The 21,300-nt window shown below is 36.7% G+C and overlaps 1 protein-coding gene across 10 annotated transcripts in view; it reads right to left on the reverse strand.

Annotated features, from left to right (window-relative positions):
• Positions 1-1,636: 1,636 nt before the first annotated feature.
• Positions 1,637-21,300, reverse strand: part of MITF (melanocyte inducing transcription factor) — a 132,863-nt gene continuing 113,199 nt past the window's right edge. For 6 of the 10 annotated variants that reach the window (XM_072420762.1, XM_072420761.1, XM_072420766.1 and 3 more), the window contains exons 3-10: positions 16,836-17,054; positions 15,602-15,709; positions 13,777-13,869; positions 12,135-12,177; positions 8,557-8,613; positions 7,597-7,672; positions 6,727-6,895; positions 1,637-3,925 (exon numbers count right to left, since the gene is read on the reverse strand). In XM_072420762.1, coding sequence (XP_072276863.1) covers positions 3,530-3,925; positions 6,727-6,895; positions 7,597-7,672; positions 8,557-8,613; positions 12,135-12,177; positions 13,777-13,869; positions 15,602-15,709; positions 16,836-17,054 — 1,161 coding nt within the window. In that variant the 3' untranslated portion in view covers positions 1,637-3,529. The remainder of the gene's footprint in view (positions 3,926-6,726; positions 6,896-7,596; positions 7,673-8,556; positions 8,614-12,134; positions 12,178-13,776; positions 13,870-15,601; positions 15,710-16,835; positions 17,055-21,300) is intronic. The other 4 variants (XM_072420770.1, XM_072420763.1, XM_072420767.1 and 1 more) reach the window with 3 other exon arrangements.

Genomic DNA, 21,300 nt, shown 5'->3' on the forward strand with positions numbered 1-21,300 from the left:
TATGTGAGTCTATGAGTAGCGCCAAGTAGTGCTTACTAGTTATAAGTAATGGTGCAAGGTATGCCTTTTGCTGGCCATGATCCTCTGTAGGTCAACAATAATGATGAGAGAAATTACTAAATGTTGCTCCTTTGCATTTGTAGTTAGTTATGGTGCAAGGCAGAAAACTATTGTTAGAAATGGCATGGAAGCTTGGCACTGCCATGGAAACATATGCCAAAAAAAAAAAAAAAACATTGCTATACATGCTATGTTAACTTTTTGTTTTCAATGATAAAAAAACAAAGCACAAGATTCCCCTGAAATTTCAACAATACCCTTAAACATGACCTCTTGGGTTATAACCAGTTTTACTCAATGCCTCTATTACTGTAGCACAGGGATCTCTCACTTAGCATTGGGAGTGTGATGGGTTAAATTGTCAGTCCTGAGGTTCTTTTTGATTTACACGAGCCATGAGACGTACTTTATGACACACGTCAACACATCATTATGCTTGAAAGTGTAACTGTAGGTGCTTGTAATCATCATCTTGCGCTTACATGCATTAATTTGCATTAATATTATATATTATTTCACTGGACTTGTCCATATGGCGGATTTTCAGCCTAATTTTTAATAGAAATTGTGCATAGGAATTCATTTTACAATGCTCATCCCTAGTCAGCAATGAGGCAGAGCCCATCCACATGCTTAAACTTTCAAGAACAATAGAAGGGACATTGGAGAATCTAAGGCTAGAACTATATGAGCAACTTCTGATCATGTGACTAAAATCAGTAACGATCCATCACCATCATACTTAGGGGTGGACATAGGAAGGTGCACAGTGTACAGCTGCATGAGGGCCCCATACTCTCCTCACCCACAAGAAGCCCCAATGGGGGCCCCATGTCAGTTCATTGGAGAGGCCCAGGTCAGTTCTGCATAAGAACCCACTGTTGGCTATGTCCACCATTGAACATACTCAATACCATTAGTAAATCAGAGTCATTGATTGCAAATATTTAAACAACGCTTTGTACACATGTGAGATTTATGTTTTGTGATCCATCCTTCATGATATATTCCAATGACAGGAGAAGGAATTAGTGCTTGTTCAGTTCTTTAGAGAGGGGAGGAAGTGCAAGAGGCACTTCTCTATGTCGTCCACTATTGGAAATAATGAAAGTTATCCTGATTAGTCATTTATTGATCTGCCACAGTGGATTGTTTAATGGTGTTTGGGAACCACTGTAACAATCGTAGATTTTCAACTGAGACAATCATGATCATTCGTCTAGGATGACAATCATCTTAAATGTGTACATAGCTTAAAACCTTTAGTTGTGTGATCATAGTAGCAATCTTCACATCGTAGCTCAGTGTTCCAAATGAGCCACAGCGCAGGTAGCAAAAGCAATTTTTTTCTTTTCACTGAATGCAAGTGATTATTCATGCATCGTCCCTTCCACGTGATATCCAAAATAAATATGAGTATAGGAAATATGACATCAGAGACATCATTGAACATAGCATGTGATCACAGACATCCCCTAGCACGGTCATTAAATTATTTTGGTCGTGCATTTAATGGTCACTCACATAGCTCTAGCTAGGTCTGCCAATGTGAAAGTAAAAATGGAGTAGAAATGTATTCATTTATTGCTAAAGGCAGCTCATGTCTGCCTATTGCATAACTAATTTATTTTACAAAATGTACAATTATTATTTAAACAAAATATAAACTACACCAACTTCACACCAAAATGCATGGCAGAGAATCACCAGTACATGACAACATGTCATCTTTAGTCTCTCTCCATCTATTTTAAATTAAGGCAATCATTATGGCACAGACATCAACTTCAGATTGACAAGAACTGAGGCAGATGAGGAAGTTGCATTGGGGATGACATATAAAAATTCTTAAAGTTATAATGTAACCCTTGGCACCCAAATGGGTGTTAGTCTGCATTGCTAAACCTAAATAAAAAAAGAGAAAGCAAAATCTGATTGGCTGATAAAGGAAACACCCCCAATATTTCCGTATTATTTTAACACTGTGTGAAGACCTTGGGGTGTTCCTGCAACAATTCCCTGCAATAGTAACCTGTAGCTTTCCTTCTGGTATTTGTGAATAGGACAACATTGAGGTCCAAATCTTATAATTTTATAGCACATATAATAATTTAAAAATAAAATTAACACAGCTAATAAAAAATTAGTGGTGTTATTGCCAGGATAATGCTTATATTTCCTTAGGTTTCCCATGAAGTTATGCAGGGCGTTCCTTAAAGGTTTAGAATTAAAGTAATGGGCAGCTTGGAAGGCATGTAGGACAGGGCTGTTCAAGTGCAATCCTTGAGGACCAGGATCTGCAGTATTTTTTAGAGGTTCAAAAAAGTCAGGAAATTCTCATTTAGAGTCATGAGAGGATATGGCCCATGAGAGCTGCACTTGGACAACCCAGATATAAGGCCTTAAAATGATGGCAATGACCCAAACTTAGGTCATCAGAAAACATGGGAGAGCAGCTGAACACTCAAGGTATAGAACAAGAAATGCATAAGTCAAATCTTTGCAGCTAAGAAAGAAATCTAGTTCCATTGTGGCTGGACTAGTAAATAGTAAATGGAAAAGCCATTTTGGGTTAGAATTCCAATTACTTTCACGCCCAATAAAAAGCATTCACAGAGTTTTTGTGGATCTTTCAAAAATTCTACAGGATCAGATAACTAATGAGATTAATGGATGATCCTGAATGAAACATTAAATCCTGAGATATTTCAATAAAAGTGGAAAACAACCTAAACAACAAACTGTAAGAATACAGCTACTAGTTATGGTCACAACTCTTTCTAATATTACCTACTGTAAATCCTTGGTATATTACATTCTAAGTGCCTATTACATAACGTACTATATTTAGACTTCTGTGGCGTCCTTTACGCAATTTTACAAACAGAAGTTCTATACATTCCTACCTTGACCATGGTATTAAGGCAGCACAATGGAATCTACTCTTACACATACAGATATTTGGTTTCTATACATTCATTGCCATAGGTTGTATTGACGTGATCATTGCAAACTCAACCAAATACACACACAGCTACATTGCCTCTGAAACAAGGTTAGTGGTTTAAACCAGGTATGGCCAACCTTTCGGCTCACCATTTGTTCTGAAACCCCCAAAAACCAGCATGCCCCACACGACTCTGGCTGGTCAATCACACTCAGACTAGGAGTCTGTCAACCCCTGAAAAGCCTAAAGTTGCCCACGCTTGTTTTAAATAGCTAAGACAATCCATTGTGTCCATAAGAGTACAAAACTGTATTGATCGTGCACAATACTTTGGAGGCAACGCAAGTAATAATATACACAAAATAAAACTTTACAAAATTCAAAAATAAAAAAAATAAAGCACAAGTGCTGGCCTATGGATGAAATGCAGCAAAACCTCTAGGAAAATGAGCCATCTAGAAATCTAATGCTCCAAAAATAATACAGGATATGAAGTCTATAGGAAAGCATATTGAGGCGATGCTAACAGTGATGGTCGTTTTCTTCCATGCTTATGCTGCTCCTTCTGCTATTTGTTTTGGAGGCACCCGGAGATACTGAATGAAGTGTGTCATGTACTCTTGGGGAAAGGGTATCGTCCATAAATATGTCTTCCAATTTGGAGCCCAACTTAGTGGGCATGCTGTAGGCGGTGGGGGATTCGTTAATGTTCCTAAGGTTGTTGCTAAAAGTGATGGTACCATCGTTGAGATCCAGAGTGCTAGTGCCAGACAAATCATGGTGGTTTTGCAAAACCTCTTGGTTGCAGCTGTCCAACATTGGCTCCTGTTTGATGACGCGATTGACCAGATCGGAAGAACAAAGACCCGTAGAAGGCATGATGGAGAGTCCGTGGGCTCTGGCTTGCATTTCCAGTTCCTGAAATGTGTGAATAAACATAAATTAGACCTCATAATCACATCTCTTTTGACTATTTAAGTTTCTTACCTAGAGATCTGGTAACTTTTTGTAGGCAATAAAATCTAAGCTACTGCCTCGCAATTAGAGTTTGTCAGTGTTTTCAGTCTGCTATATAGGTTCCTTTTGATGGCATTTGGGTTGCCAATGTGATAAACCTTATAGATAGGCCAAAGCCAACCAACGGAATGCCATGGCAGGGTGAGAACACTGCTACTTACTGAGAAGCACTGGCCTAGCGTTGTTAGACAAAGAAAGCTTCTTTCCCCCTTCCCCACCTCAACTTCTCAAATCAATAGTAACACAAAATATGAATCGATTTCTTGGCATTGGTAACACAAAATTTGAATTGATTTTTGGCATTGGTAACACAAAATATGAATTGATTTCTTGACAATTGAATTCAGGCTTCCAAACCTTACATTGTATATGTAGGTTTCTAGTATTTTTCCATATTTTTTTTACATTGGCATTATATGTGGGAAGATGTGGGCTTATCATGTTTTCTTAGTGTGTGTTTTTTAGGAGTGTAACTTCCTCAACTAGATATTGGTAGAAGGCTTCCAAAAGGCTTTCCCTGATAAGTAACAGTTCATGGTATGGATATTTATTACCATAGCCCATCACTAGGTTTAAGAGGCATGGAGAGGTGTACTCTCACTGTATATGATTGCTACATGAATGTCTATCTACCTTGTCCTTTGCTTCTCCAGGTTAGAAGAACCCTGGGAAGCATTCAGAAGGTGTTGTTTGCTTAAAGTTATTGTTTTGGGCTGGAGGACCCAACTGTAGCTATTCAACAAAATAGGTGTTAAGTGAGTGTTCTATTGGTTTCTTCTTAGGTCTCATGCCTTGGAACACCAGGATGAACATAATACTACAACCGAAGAGCTATGTATTCGAGTCAGCACTGAGCAGTCCATGAAAACAGATAAAGTAAAAAAAAAAACAGAGAATCTAAAAAGAAATACAGAACACCAGTGCCAATGTTTTGGCAAGAGTTCCCTATATTCCTCTTGAAAGTGACTGCTGTCCAACCTTTATTCTTCTTCAAGGAAATAACCAACTCCAACCAACCAACCAGATGATTGTGATTTAGTCCTTATTGCCAGGTACGTTAGCTTGGGATCTTCATATTGTGGCCTAATTTTAAACTGGATACCAATAATGCTATAATACCAAATTCTGCTTTGCATTGTTGGCTTTCAATATTGGACTTCAGAACTCAGTTTTAGGTCACACAGCATTTGTATTGTATTCTAGTGCTGTAATTATGCCTTTGGAGATCCACACCCAAGTACATGCTTAATTCATATCCAACGTCATTAATAAACCTGAAGACTTTCAAATTCCTTGAATTTTGCAAAACATGTTGTGTTCTGAACATTCACCAGCCAAATCAAGGTTAATTTGAAGAAATGTTTTTGTGGAGCCCTGCACAATAACAGAAGACTGATGACACATGTCAGTACACATTATCAGCAGGCTTTTTTTTTGAGCTAAAATTACCATTACATAACACCATTGCCCCACGGCTAGGTGTATGCTATGCCTATTTAGCTTAGATAATTACACCTTAAGCTCATTATCAAGATGCCTAGTGATAGATAAAAGAAAAAAAAGTGTTAAGTTGAGGAAGTAAAATTTATGTAAATGACTATTAATTTGTCTGAATTTGAGTCCCAAAGACAATCAGCTGAGCTCTTTCCCTGAATACCCTTAATTGGGTTCCAGAGTTTTCGGCTGTAGGCTTTTCAGGTTTTCATTGGTAGGACATCAATGTTTGTTATGGGTTTTTTTTGTTACTTCTTCAATGATAATGTCTTTGGTGTATATGGAAATATTACATTAATGCGTGTCTATACCCAAGAACAAAAATGTAATATAGTGTATACTAGCTTTAGATGTGTTGCTTTTCTTAGGAGTATGTTTTCTTTCTTTTTACTTGGTCCTGCCAGAAATACACATCCTATGCCTAAATCACAACAGGCTTTGTCTTTTGTTTGGGAAAACAAACTTAATTTATCATTTTAATGTGTTCATAATGGATAGATTATAGATTTATAATGGATATATATAATGTGGAAAGATTCCCTCGGGAAGTAGCTTCAGCAAGTACTATAACTCAGAGGTCGCCAACCTTTTCAGTCCCGCGGACCACTAATTTTTTTTTGCCTTCCTCTGTATCAACTATGTCTATAGGGATTTTATCTGGGATAAGTTTTTTCCCCAGTGGATGAACTTAAAGGTATTTTTCAACTTATGTAACTAGGACATTTTCAGCACACTTTCATGCTAGTATGAATGAACTTACATTTGGGCTACTGAAGATGTCTGAAACTCCGAAAGAAGACCGGGCAAAGATGAAGGAACCAGTGAAGGGACCAGGGAGTAAGGGAAAATGAGTTTAATTCCAGAAATGCCTTACAATATAATCCTAAACTATATCTTTCTATTCCTGACCTTATCCATTGCTGTATATTGACAGATAAGTCACTGCCACCCCTCCTCCTTTATATGCAACCTCACCTATACCTGCACTGCACAGAAAAAAAGCTCTGTCTCTGCACTTTTTGATTCCATTCCTCCTGCGGTGCCAAAACAAGTCACCTCTTTTCATACACCCAGGCTCTTCTACTATTTTCAAGTTCCTTTAATATCAGAGATGCCCTTTACTATCCAACCTGGAAATTGTCTGGTTTTGCTCTATAGACATTTAATGACAACAAAAGTCATCAAAAAGCAAAATTAAAGACACAAACCTGTATTCTGAGAAGCAGGTGCCTGTTGGCATGTTCAAGCTTCTTTTGTTTGTTCTCGAGCTCTTTCGATCTTTGCTGCTCTCGCTGAAGTTTGCGTATGTAATCCACGGAAGCTTTCAAAATGGTGCCCTTGTTCCACCTCATGTCCCTGTAACACAAGATACGAATACTGAAAAAATGTTTAATGATTTATAATAATAATAAAAGCCCGTTCTTCTTTGATCCCTGTTGAACTTTAAAAATATTATTATAGCCCACAGATATAGACAAAAAATACATTTCAGGTGTCAGCTAGTTTACATGCTCAAGGGTTGGCATAAAGAGTAAAGCCCATGCCAAGATTGGTACATACGCCATGGCTAGCATATGGCTAACGGAGGATAGGACAAGGCAAGATGGAAAGACTGCTCAACATAAGGCAGGCCAGAGACTAAAACATATTTACATATAAGGTTATTTTGTCTTTATGTCATAAAAACTGCTATACAGTAGGCATTGAAAGTCTCTTCTGCCAAAAAATAGATCTGTCTTTCTTCTTGCAGATTTGAATTTTGCATACACTGCCTGTGGTACATGAGCAATGCAGTATACACCTCCTCCTGCCGGTTTCATGATAACATACATGTGCAGGAATTACATCAACGATGGCCGTCCAATGAAGGAAAAAAAAAAAATAAGTCTGTGCTAAACCCTGGCCAAATGCCTTCACCCTGTCCAATAAATTCACCAACATTATTGTTTGGATTCTGGAAGAAAGTAAGCTCCAACATTTGAAATAACCACAGGCAGATATTCTGCTGACATAAATTACATTTAGATCACTTTCTATGATTTTATTTTTGGATTAAAAATGACTTCTTATATACTCACGGGTCATTTGACTTGGGTATTAAAGTGCCTAATTCTTTTATACGATCGTTGATGTTAAACCTTCTTCTTCGTTCAACTGCAAAGAAATAATAATGATGATTACAGGATGATATGTAAAGCAAATGATTGTTTCTTCAAAACAAAAGATATGTGAAACAATTAAAATGATGATTGACTACAGTTACAGTGACTTACAGGTAAAACATACAAATATGGATTTGTAATAGGTATTATGGTAAATATATTTCATATAACTTTAATTTCTTAATAAATTTCATTTTTGGTTGCATCAGAACAGATTAAACAAAGGGCTGGGGGTGCAGCTCCATAGCAGTGCACTGCAGGATATCTATTTGTGGGTCGGTATTGTACGATGTCCTCAATGCCTTCAAAAATGTAATTTAATAGAGGAAGGTAAAAAAAAAACATTGACTTTAATATACTCACTGCTTTAAATGACATAATGTATTCAATGGATATAACAACATGTAGCAAACATTTAGGTTAATTGGTTTCCCCCATTTGACTATGATAGGGGCATTGTGAGCCTCTTTGAGGGTCAGCCAGTGACATGAAAATTGACTTTGTACAGTGCTGCATAATATGTTGTCGCTATAAAAAAACTGTGTAATAATAGGAATAAAAATAGCAGCCTATATATCATTTTTTTCACCAGAAAGTTGAATTCCACCCATTTTTCCAATTAAATTATGTAGGGAATAGATAAATCTTTTCTGAAAGTCGTGTGAAAACATTGATGAATAAGCCCCATACAGAGTCAACCAGGCATAGTAAAAGGATAAAGGTAACAATGAATCCAAATGACTACTAAAGGCGGTCTTTCTGGATGACTTTGCATCCAATCAGTAAGCAGCAATGTATATTTTATATACAGAAATTGATAATGCAGGAACTGTGTACAAAGACAGGATTGGCAAATATGGGGAAACTTCAACCTACTGAGATTGTGATTGTCCTTCTTCTGTCTTTCCTTGGCCAAGGCTCTTGCTTCTGACTCTGAAATAAAATAATTGGGCAGGTTGAATATTCAGCATACACAATGTATAGAACTGGTGTATACAATACCAGGGGCAAAACAAGGAAGCTGCCACTGCAGATATGAAATTAACGCCCCAGATCTGTCACCCCTAAACATAATACTAATACTTGGATAGTTACTGATTTAGAACAAGCCTAGTGTAGGGAGTTGTATGCTTGATGTAGGCATGCGACTGATAAAGTGACAAATCAAGGATGAGCATATATATATATACATATATGTGACGCTTTTCTTATATATATATATATATATATATATATATATATATAAATATTTATATATTATGTTAAGCATATATATTTATATTATTATTAATTAATATATAAATTTGGAGGGGGTAATGTTAGATACACTTTAATTCAAAGTGAACTATTTTGAATTTGATCATCCAGCCATGTGAAAAGCAAAATTCTGTGAGTCTAATAAATTATATATATTAATTATTTTATTTTTTTAAAATTTGCTTTTAAACACACAGACATTTTATACAATTTTTCAGTGAATTTATTATTTTAATAGCCATGCATTTACAAAATGCAGTATAAAATAATTTGGTATAATATAGATTCAATGTATAGATTGGCCGTTTTTGCAAGTGGTACCACCATGGTTCAACTTCTTTCAACCATAGGGGACCATCCAAAAGCCCTGAATATTACTGAGATCAATGGGGGCAGCCCTTGTTTTCTGCAGGCTTTGCAGTTGCAGATATGCGGTTGCACTCCATGCAGCATCTCAGGACAATCTAACTCCTTACCACTTCCAATGATGTGAACGTTTTTAGATCATATTAGCAAGAAGTTACAGGCAGTTTAAAATGATTTGAAGGACAGCAGTTGACACATGATTCATTGCAATATGTGACAAAAAATCACAATCACCTAATAGATCATTTAAGCAAATACTGATATGTGAATGTCAATACCTCCACTTTACTGGCAAATATTGGTTAAAATCTCCAGGAATTAAATTCCCAGGAGCAGATATACTTGGATTTTTTATTTGGCACAGATCTTAGTTTGCGCACCTTCCTGAGTGAGAAAAATATGTAGCAAATGCTATGCACAGTGCTTATCCTAGGAGGTGCTATTACCCTGGATTTTAAATCTATGTGATGAATATATTTATATTACAGCCAATTTGACATTCTCAAACATTCCCTGATAGGAATCATTTATTGCCATTGAAACACATAGACCTGGAAAATTCCAAAAAGGGAATGTTTGGGAGAATGTCAGATTCTCTGTGTTATAGAGCCCTATGACACATATCCACTGGTCACCTGCAAATAACTGTTTGGACACTAGATGGCACTCGACACCCACTTTGAGTATAACTGATATAGAGATTGCCTGCAGTGCCTGCACTTATGCACATGTATATTGTAATGGAGAAGTAAGAATGCTGCAAATGGTGGACAGAACAGTTTATTACTTAATATACCCTAAAGTACATTAATTGCACAATTAACACCTATTTTGCTGCAGCCCATTGGCCTTGCTTTCTAGGGAGATTCCCTTGCTATGAGAAATCTAGGTGTTTCCTTCTCTGGTTTAGTGGCATCAGGAGGAACCCCTCCAATACAAAGTGTATCTGTATCACACATTATTGAACAAAGTGTTGCTGTAAAATATCATTTCTGATCTTATGGGCAGAGAAGATTCAGCCAATTAGTCCTTGTAGCCATAGTCATTGCACATGTTAAGTTGCCATTGGGTCAGCAAGAGGGGGCTAAACCCCTGTACACTGATCCCAGTGACAGTTGTCTTAAATAATAGAGATTTCTTTTTTATTCCTGTTGTGTTTCAATTTCTATTCTATTCCTGTTGTGTTTCGAGACACTTCCCTTCTAATGGGCATTGCTGGGACAGTGCAGAAAGATATCCTAAGAGCAGTCACAGACACAAATAAAACAATTGTGCTGGAACTATAGCCAGGAATTAGCACCTTAAATAAAACATGTAGATGCTAATTAAATACAGAGCTGCACTACCATCTCAGTATGTATTCCATGGGAAATTACATCTATATCAGTGGTCCCCAACCTTTTTGCATGTTGTGGACTCTGGACTGCGCATGTGCGGGGAGCTGTGTGTCACTTAAAGGGGAAGAAACTTCCCCCAGAGTGAGGTCATGATTCCAGAACCTGGTTGTGTTCAGAGACATAACCCGCCCCCCGCTCTGAGCCTGCGATGTCTCCGGGAGATGTGGTCCGTGGCTCTGGCCGGTGTGCCCCCCAAGCGGGATCCTTCTCCTGACCCTGGCTCATCTGTGAGACGGCCACGAGCCACTAGTGGGCCATGGACTGGCAAAGGGGCTACCCCTTATGTTTGCCTAGGGCAACTGTTCTCAGGCAGGGTTCCTCCTGAGTTTGCTACAGGTTCCTCCAACTATGGCTAATTGACCCATACTTGATGATGCCTCCATAGTTCTGGAGCCAGCACCACTTGGTGGGGCCAGCTGAATGACCCTAATAATATTTTTAAGATGGAACTCTAGCCAGTAGTGCTGAAGGGCATTCTTTCTACCAGTCTCTAACTTAGGAGGTATTTTTAGTAGGGGTTCCCCAAGACCTAACAATGATTTTAAGGGTTCTTCAGGGGTAAGGTAAGGTTGAGAAAGGCTGCTCTAAGGGTCCTTTGCTGCATTTTTTTGCAGCTGGTGCTCTGGGTTGTAAGCAGACCTCACTGTTGTCACATGCAGGGATTCTGGTTTGTATTGTAGGGGATGACTTGTGATTGGTGGAGCCCCCAACAGGGTGCACCTTGGGGAGGAGGCTGCAGAAGACCAGACACATAGAGGAGGAGCCTTCGGGAGTGTGGGAATTGGGTACATTTTTTTAATTAACCCCTCAAACAAGCAATTGCCCTTGCAGAGGGGTAGTTTTGTACATTCATACAGTTAGGTTTTATTAAGGGAAACAAAATCTTTAAATTCTACATTCGGCTAATGTCTCCCCCAACCCCCATGGAGATTCTGTTTTCATTTTCATCTAAGGAAATTATGGGGATTCATTGGACCTAATTTATTAAAGCTCTCCAAGGCTGGAGAGGAAACACTTTCATCAGTGAAGCTGGGTGATCCAGCAAACCTGGAATGGATTTTGGTCCAGGACTGAAAACATTTGCTAACAAATAGCAAAAGTGTCACTGATGAAAGTGTATCCTGTCCAGCCTTGGAATGCTTTAATAAATCAGGCCCATTGGGTTTACAAACTATTCTAGTCTCCAACCCCAGCTAAGCCCCAACACCGTGAGGTGTATGCATTATTTTACCTTACTATACACATTATTGCTTTTTATTCCTAATCCAGTGCAGTTTCTACTTGCAAGGCGATTTGCAATATTGAAACAACGGATCTGGAATTTTGATCTCTTCCTCTCTATTATTGTAATGGATTTACCTGTAAGCTCTCTTTTGATATTTGGAAGATTAGCAGGGCATGAATTATTGATGTTTAACCCAGGAGCAGGCATACCTTGATTTGCATATATGTCAATCAAATTGGCAGACACTGGTAACTGAAAAAAAACAAAGTAAACTCGTATTAAAACTCATATCAGTGACACTCATTCATCAATAAGACGATCACTATGGAGAAAGGAACTTAAGGGGTTAATAGAAACTACAGGTATTTCTAAACATTTTAATGGTGAATAAATTCAGGGAAAACTCACATCCAGGAACATAGGTCCAAATTCTTAATCTGAAAAAAATAAATCCTTAATCTGTTCTGATTGGATGAACAACAAAAACAGTTATGGGAACAAAAACTCCTTTGTTAAGGCTGAACTCCAGGCTCTAAGAAAGAATTGAAGCTTTGGATGAGCATAGCGGCCCGGGAACCTTCATATTCCCTCATAGCAGACAGCATAGAACATATTTCACAGATAACAATTATAACAATTTTTTTTCCATTAAAATAACTTTAAAGGCAGTTTTGTGTATAAAGTTACCCTGAGAGCAAATTAAAGCTGAGCTCCAGGAGATATGCATCTGTATATCCTAATACACAAATAAATGTATATTGTAAGCTTGGGCATGTTCATGTACTAATGCCAAAAAGAAGACAAAGCAGAGTAACAGAGAGATAAACTCATCAGTTAGCCGTTTCTCCTTCACTGTTCAATTGGAAGCTGGGGGAAAAAGGCAGCCCTTTATGTACAGTAAAAATGTCCTATTTTTTTCCTTTAATGCTCTTTTGATGAAGCCTCTCCCCTTGTCCTTATCGCTGAGCAGAATGGGAGCCCGAGGCCTCCTGGGAAACCTATGTCTGGCATCTCAGGGGGCTCCTGGTTGCTCCTGAGATCCGGCATGCGCAGAAAAGGCTTTTTTATACAATAGGGGAAAAATGGGAATCTCACGCATACTCAGTGGGATCGCCATTCTATTTTCGCCACTTTATTCCCCTTTACAGTGGGCTACATCACCCAATCTCCCACCTGACCAGTGCAAGATCGGGTGATGTAGCCAGAAGACGGATGAGGATAGCGCCACTTCCTCTGCACAGGTACAAAGGAGGATTACAGGATGGCACAGGTCCCTAATGTGGACCTCTCCAGCAGGATAGAGAAACCTGTGGTATTAAAACCAAGACTTTTTTTTAAGTTTAGTTCCACTTTATTTGCAGCATAGAAAAATCATATCTCCTATCCAGTGTCAAATGGCTAAATCTCAGAGCTGGTTGGATAACGAAAAACACATTTTCAAAACAGGAAGCCTATTCATTTTTTTTAATCTGAGTTTTAAGCGGTATGCCTGGAGTTTAGCTTTACATTTGCTTTGGATAGATTAAGGCAATGGTAAAATCTGTCTTTGTTTCAAAGAACAATATTGCTTAGAATACATTAAAAGAAAAAAAAACTTCAATGTAAACCCATGTATATATGTAAATAACTTTTGTACTTTCTCTTTATAACTTAAAAATACAGTCCTTTTCCTTAAACCACTTTGCATATACACACAAAAATTAAAACATTAAAAATGGTTAGGGGCATCCTAAAGTTTCTATGCCCATTTGTAAAGCCAAAAGTGGGCCACAATGAAATGAAAACTAAAATAAAAATAGTATCATGTAAAATAAAAAAATCAATATATTACATGATTCAAATCTACCATACCGTGTTTGCCATTTGCATAGCAGGATCCATCATGAGAATTTCATCATTATAGCTAGATTCCAAGCTTATGATGTCATCAATCACATCATCCATCTGCAATTGAAAAGAAAAAATGGTATTAAAAAAGTATTTAAATGTATGGGCTGATTTACTAAGTGGCTAATACATTTTTTAAATACTTAATTAATTAAAAAAGAAAGATACAAGTAAGAAAAAGTTCAAGAACAGAGCCATACCATCTACTGTCCATGAGTTTATTCAACCACCAGAAATCAGTCAATTGTAAAGTCAAAAACTAATTGACAGATTCAATAGTTTATGAAATATCAAAAAAAAAATTAGAAATAAAAAAAAAAAAACTACAATAATGTCTTTAAAATTTTCATTCAAGTTTTTAAAGTTTTAGCGTTGCCTTGGATTGAACTGATACTACTATTTTATGTGTTTGAGTGTATTGCAATGTTGACAAAAACATTAAAACAAAGTTTTAATTGGCCATAATTTCTTTTAGTTGTGTGTTCAGCTTGAGCGAAGCAACAGCCCCTTTACTACAACATACTGTAATATATATATATATTTCTCTAATTCTCAAATTGTATAACATGTATAGAATTTGCATAAACACCCATTACACTGATTACGTGTTTAGCTTTTTCCTTGTACGTTTTTATTTTATTTTTGGATAACTTGATACTGAATAGAAGTTGATTCTGAATTATTTAAGGGAAAAATCTATCTTTGGCAGTAACACCTCTGTGGGGGAAACAAGATAAAGATTTGTTAAAATTGCAACAAGCTTAATGAAGAGTTGTGCTGCATCCTTTCCTATAGTTATTTATAAGCATGTAAACAAAGGTTTGGTTTTGTTTTATAGGACAGCTTGCTTTGCAAGGGACAGGATGCACCCAGAAGTCTTTGTAAAGTCAAAATAATTCTATTTTAGTTTAGTAGAATTGGGAATGGGATTTTTTTGCCTATGTCCTGATAATTAGATTTCCCTTGATTTCCTGTCTAGGGACCCACAAGTGATATGAGGTCCCTCTGAATTAAGATATTATAATAATAATAATAATATAATAGGATAATAATAATAATATTAATTAAAGATGAATATTTCGCTTAGACAGTTGTCATTGGCATATGGGCTGCTCATCTCAGGTTACTTTAACAAATCATAAAAATTCTAGATTTTTCATCACATCCTGCACTGGAAAACAGGGCCTATAGAGAAGACAAATCAAACTTCAGGGACACAATCAACAACTTCGACCGAGGCTTTAACATTTTAACAATTGTAAAACTTGATTTTGAAAGGTAGGAATGTCAACAATCAGCAACAAGTCAATCAGACTGGGGAGAAAACTAGACACCCAAGAATTCTAGAATCTTGCCAGTCCACCAAGAAACCAATTCTCTTAACACAACCTTGTAAGTGAACCGGTAGTGAGGTCCCCTGGACCCCTTCCCATCTTACTATGACACTTCTGTAGCCCATATGGAATGTAAATACATAGAAATGTTACTACGCCTCCGTCAATTGCAGGGATTCTGTACTTAGAGTTACTTCCACTGCTTGACTGCATTCAAAAAAATTGTTGTTGCTTGGCCAGGGCCTCTATTTTAGAAATTGAGCAAATTCTGAGCTGCTACGGACTCAGAAGAATAACCAACTTATGATATCAGCATGACAGCCGGGCAACGATCAATTCCCAAAAGGAGGGTCAGCAATGGCAGCTTCCATGGATCATCCATAGTACAATCTTTCAAGAATTAGGGAACCCAGACCAATTTTCCCCACTCTTAAAAAAGTGAGGACGCTGTTCACCTGTTCGTAAGTTCCAGGATCGTGGTAGGTGAACTCGTAAGGGGATCCATACGGCCTCTTTTCAACTTTGCTTCCAGGGATGGGGCTGGTTTTTTTACAAGTATAAAACTAAAAGAAAAGACAAAAAAGCCAATGGATTGCAATTATCCAGCCCCAAAAACAGATTAGCTTTGTCAGCATGTTGGAAAGTCAGATTAATATTAATTTCTATTATATTACCAATATAAAATGTGGCCATTATTAGCTGGAAAGTGCTTAAATGGTGTTTTCTTCTATTTATATTTAAGGCAATGCTTGCAAAGCACTTCCTTACCCTCCCTTGTAGTGTATGAACCTCACAAAATTAATTATATGGCTTGGCCCAAAATACAATAAAAAACCAACAACAACTCCCTGCACCTTGATGTTTGTAAAAAGGCAGGACAACGTAAAAGTACGCATTACCTGCATGAATGCCTGGAATTTTTGGGGGCCTCAACACTCCCAGTTTATAGAGTAAGTATATTATTAATATACAGGCAAAGGGCTTTGGTGCAATAAATAAGTATTTTAAGTAAGTTTTTGAAACATTTTTTTTTAAAATACATCCTTTGAGAAATAAAATATAGATAAAAGATTTAATATACATACAATATATATAGAAGTAGAAAATTTTAACTTTGCAAAGTGAATGTTCACTTAACTTAGTCAATAAGAAAATGTTGTGTTCCCTTCAATTATCTAACCACGTGCAAGAAAAATCAAATTTATTAAAAAAAATTCTTTTGAACACAATTCTTTACAAAAACGAAACATTCACTAGGCCAAGTGTACATTCTCTACTCCTTAAGAATGTTGATATATCAATTTTCAGGGACCCTTGCTATCGGTTTGCCATTAGTCCAGGTATTTAAAAAAATAGGCCTAAGGAACTAACATAGGAAGGATAACCTGTGTTTTCTTTATACATCCAATTGTATGCAGGGGAGTAGCAAATTTGGATGTTTGAATTAGGCAAGTCACCTTACATTATTCAATGTAATTATTATTTTAAGCTCTTTGTATCGCCACAATTGGTAATATGGGAATCCAAATATCTCCCTCTGAATCTCTCCTTTTATTTTCCTACAGGATAAGCTCTTTAAAAAAAAAAAAACTAAAACATTTAGAGGATTAATTAATAAAAATAGGGTTGAATTAATCAAAAAGAAAATTCTAGGTTAATTATATGGCACAAATAGGTTGAGGCGCTTACCTCTTTCTCACAGGTTGTGCTAAGGGTCAGCATAGCCATTGGGCTGTTGGGGGCGCTGCTCCCAGTCCCAGGTGGCATCATGTGGTCTCCCGGTTGGTTCGGACAAGGCAAGCTTAGAGCTTTGTTGGGATGCTTGGTGGTGGTCAGGTATTGCTGCACCTGCTGCTTCTGAGCCTGCTGGATGTGGTACTTTGTTGGATTTTCAAGGTGAGTCTGCACCTACAAAATAAAATACCAACCTTAAAGCACCTACATCATTTGATGGCTTAGTCTACAGAGGTTGGAAAAGAAGAAGAAAGGTAGAATGTAGGTAGTACCATCACTGCTAACAGACACCAAACTTTGCCATACAGCCACTGCTGACCTTTTACAAAATCCTAGTATCCGGGTCACCGACCCAAAGCAATGCTTTAAATCAGATTGGGTTAATGTCACATCCAAGCATCATACTTATTTTTGGTGAATTATTCAGAAAGTAATGAATGAAAAGAATCACATCACAACCAGATTTTCCAAAAAGAGTGGTGTTGGTATTAATACATACATAAAAAATTATAAAATACCAAACAAAAGCTGGTTCAAAGAATATATTATGATTTATTATTTAAAAAATAAAATGGTATAGCTAAAAAAGTTTGTTTAACTAAATATAAGTTTTATTCCCACAAACCAATGCTGTAAATTGGGATTCCTCATTCTGTGCTAAGACCAAACAAACTAAAATTTTACATGAATGATACTCCTATCACTACAATTGATAATAAAAATTCATTCATTGTTTGTAGTAATATATCAATACTTTTTATGATATAGCAATATACTTAAAACACATTGTTGTATAAATGGTCATCTTTTGGATTTTCTCTCTTTGTTAATTTTTGAGGGGCAGCTAGTGACATGACTATGGACTTTGTACAGCCCTGCGTAATATGTTGACACTATATAAATACTGTGTAATAATAAAAATAATAGAAATAACTTATACCCAGACAATGGGTGATTAACAATGAAATAATAATCATAAAAAATACATTAATCAGATATGTAATATTCTTCCAAACACCTAATCATCCAGCGGCCAAATACATATTTAAAGATAGAAATATTGGCAAAAATATTAAAATGTAAAATAAAAAGTAATAAAAAAATCAGATTCACAAGATAAAACATAAGCATTTGGTAACTACTGCTCTAAAGAAATAACAAATAAGCTAGATAGAAAAAAAATAGGAAAATGCAACAATAGTAACGTATCTAAATAATATACCTTTAAACATCTTAAAAACATTGTAACAATATTTTTTTAACATAAAAAAATAGAAAAAGCACAATAAAGTTTAAAGCATTTGGCCTTATTTAACAATGGTGGTTAGTTTAGGTGCAGTCATCATCTAATCAGAATTACCTTCAGAATTGTGAATTCTGGTTGCTTGACTTTACTGCATTTCACAACTACCACTTAGAAATAAATACTTAATATTGAATAAGTATAAAAAATACAAAAAATAGAAGTAAATATAGGTGTTTGTAAATAAAATAATCCCACCTGGTAATGGTTATAGTCAAGCATTTCCAGCATACTACAGTCCAATGGTTTTGGCCAAAAATCACCTAAATTTTGGTTATCTTCAGCTCTCAAGCTGCTTTATTCAACCTCCAGGTTTTCTAAAGCGAGCAAAAGAAACTTCATTACAGCTGTCCAGGGCTTATAATAAGCTAAGCTAATTAGTTACGCGTGTAAAGAAACAAACAGCTCATAGAAGGGGCTTTTTGGGAGCCGGGCAAGTGTTGACATTTATCTGGATACTATTTTTTCTGACGACTTTGACGTCATTCTTTTTCATAAACATAAAAGGACCTTTTTTAAGGGGGCATGCTATCAAAGTCAAATTGACAAAACGCTCGGGGCATTTCATCTATTCATCTTTTGTTCCAGTGCTGCCGATAGACAATGGTCTGCCTTTTTATTCCATAAGGTTAAAAGTTGTGTGTTAGTTTTTTAAAAAAGCAGACATGGCATTGGGATTGCTACGCATGAGCCTCCCGTACACGTGTCTAGCTTCTATACATGGATTCTTGATGGCCCCATGTATGTTGCTGTGTTATGGATGGTTACTGTAACTACTCATTTGCCCCAGTTAAGGTCATTTTTGAGTACGATTTTTGGGAGATTTGAGGGGATGTACACATTTGTAACAGTAAATATGCTTAATCTCATTTAGGCAGGCACTGCTGTTGACATTATACTAATTTTGAAGGGTCAATATAGGTTTTTTAACCAAAGCTAAACCCACAGAACACACAAAAGCAATTTTAACAGGCAATACAATTGGATTATCCATACAGTTTTATTATTATTTTAGGGGTCACAATTGAATGTCCCCACCATAGTTATATGTCATTATCACAGTCTAGGGCCAAACTGTTTTGGGCAAGCCACCAAATTTAACCAGAAAGTCCAAAGGAAGCCCATGCAAAAGTACAAAATCAATGCACATGGTGTTTTAGCCAAGATTTGAATCTGGAGTGTTGCCAGGGCAGGAGTGATAGCCATGCACTTTTACGAATAAAACATCTCTGCTTAAAGCTTTGTACACATGTTGCTGATCTTATGGTAATGATCAATATCACAGACCCAGTTTTCCTTGCAGAAAGAATTGAGCCAGAAGTTCACTGTGACTGTCCCTATTCTTGCTGATTCAAACCTGCCCGGCCACTGGCCTTTAGTATAAAGAGATGGCAGATGATACAGTCGTGTAATTTTGGGCAGAAGTGGGACAGTTAATAGCTATAGGTCTTTCTGTAGTATCCCCTACTTAGTTAGAGGGTGGTCCAATAAACATGGATGACATAATATAGAGGGTTCACGAGTAAATTATTGTACCTATTTAAATTTTTTTCTCAATCTTTTTATCAATTTAGTGACAAAAGCAACCTCCAGCATCTTTACTTATTTTGTAGCGGAAACAGCTTCCAGCTGCACTGACATTATAGCCGGCCCTTTTTTAGTGAAGTGTTTTGATTCATCCAAAGGCCCCTTTGACTGGTCCTTCTAAATCTGCTGGAAATCGTTAAAAGGCAATGCAGTCAATTATTATTTTTAAAAGTTCTCCTGGGGTAACTCTGCTCATAAGTTTGCCGGAACTGCAAATCTTGAACCCAGAGGACTTAAACATGAATCTTGTTCATAGTAGCCATATTACCCGTTTAGGAAATGCAGACAGCCCACACTGATCCCTTTGTGGGTTTGTAGTTGATTAGGTTCCCCGAAGACAGGAGGTCAAAGAAAACCTATCTGAATTGATACCAAAATTGCAGCACCTTGCGCCTAGTTCAACCTTAATATATTTTTAATCTATGTACAACTTTAGACAAGTATGCAAACCCAATCACTATTGTTCCTGTAAAGTTAAGCTGGCTTAGGTTTGTATATTGAACATTCTGACCTCCTGCAGCATTTTTACAGGGTCTGTCTGCTTTCACTCCATTGATGTCTGCTTGGCATTTCTTAGGACAGATTCCCTGACAAGGATAACAATGACCACACCAAGGTAAAGTGTGTTTAAATAACAATTTGTAGTCTCCATTGAAAGACAATGGGATAGAATAACGAGGGTAGAGAACTGATGGGACTCAGAGACTCAGAGTTGTCACACCATACCAGTAGGAGCCTGAAGAAGGACATCATAGCAGAATCATCATTTATTATTTGAATGAAAGCTGCAGATATTTAAAAAATGAAAATTATTGGTAAAATGACCCTAACTTTTTAGTAATTGGGTTAAAATATAGGACACAACATAAAAAGAAGATTATGAAGTCCTTGGTTTAAATACAGAGTTCTCCCCGACCCCTTTTAGCAGTAGCAGGGCACTTTTCAGTAACCACTGGGCTGTTTCTGGGTGGTTACTGAAGAGTTGGGTCACAAAACAGGGGCTGCCTCCCACCACGATGTCTTCTTAACCGGCTTAAAAAAATTTCTGGGTTCAACATTGAAATATATAATATTAAAACTTTTACTAAAAGGACTAAAAATTAAAAAGTAATATACATCTAATGCATGACCTGACATTGATCACTCTTCTTACAATACTTCTTTTGTCTGCAAAACCAACGATAAAAAAATGTACATTTATATGTTAACAATGTCGGTATTGTTATGTAAGTGATATCGATATCAAAGCCTTTGACCTTTCTTTATTTTTAACCAGTCTCTCCTAGGACAGAAACTATTTTTGACTGCAGTAACTAAGAAATTATAAATATTTAATTTTTTTTCTTTAACAATTGGAAAGATTCTAATGAAAAACACGAGTGAGTTCAAAATAATTAAAAATGATGAATTACACACAGTGACTGGTGAGGAGCAAAGGGTCAATCAAACACAGAATAATGGGCTTCTTCTGTCCAGAGCAAGAATGACAGACCTCTGGAATTCTCACACTCATCTTTATGCTTATGTTGC

This window comes from Pyxicephalus adspersus, chromosome 8 (genome assembly GCF_032062135.1).
Source record: "Pyxicephalus adspersus chromosome 8, UCB_Pads_2.0, whole genome shotgun sequence".
In the NCBI taxonomy this organism is placed as follows: domain Eukaryota; kingdom Metazoa; phylum Chordata; class Amphibia; order Anura; family Pyxicephalidae; genus Pyxicephalus; species Pyxicephalus adspersus.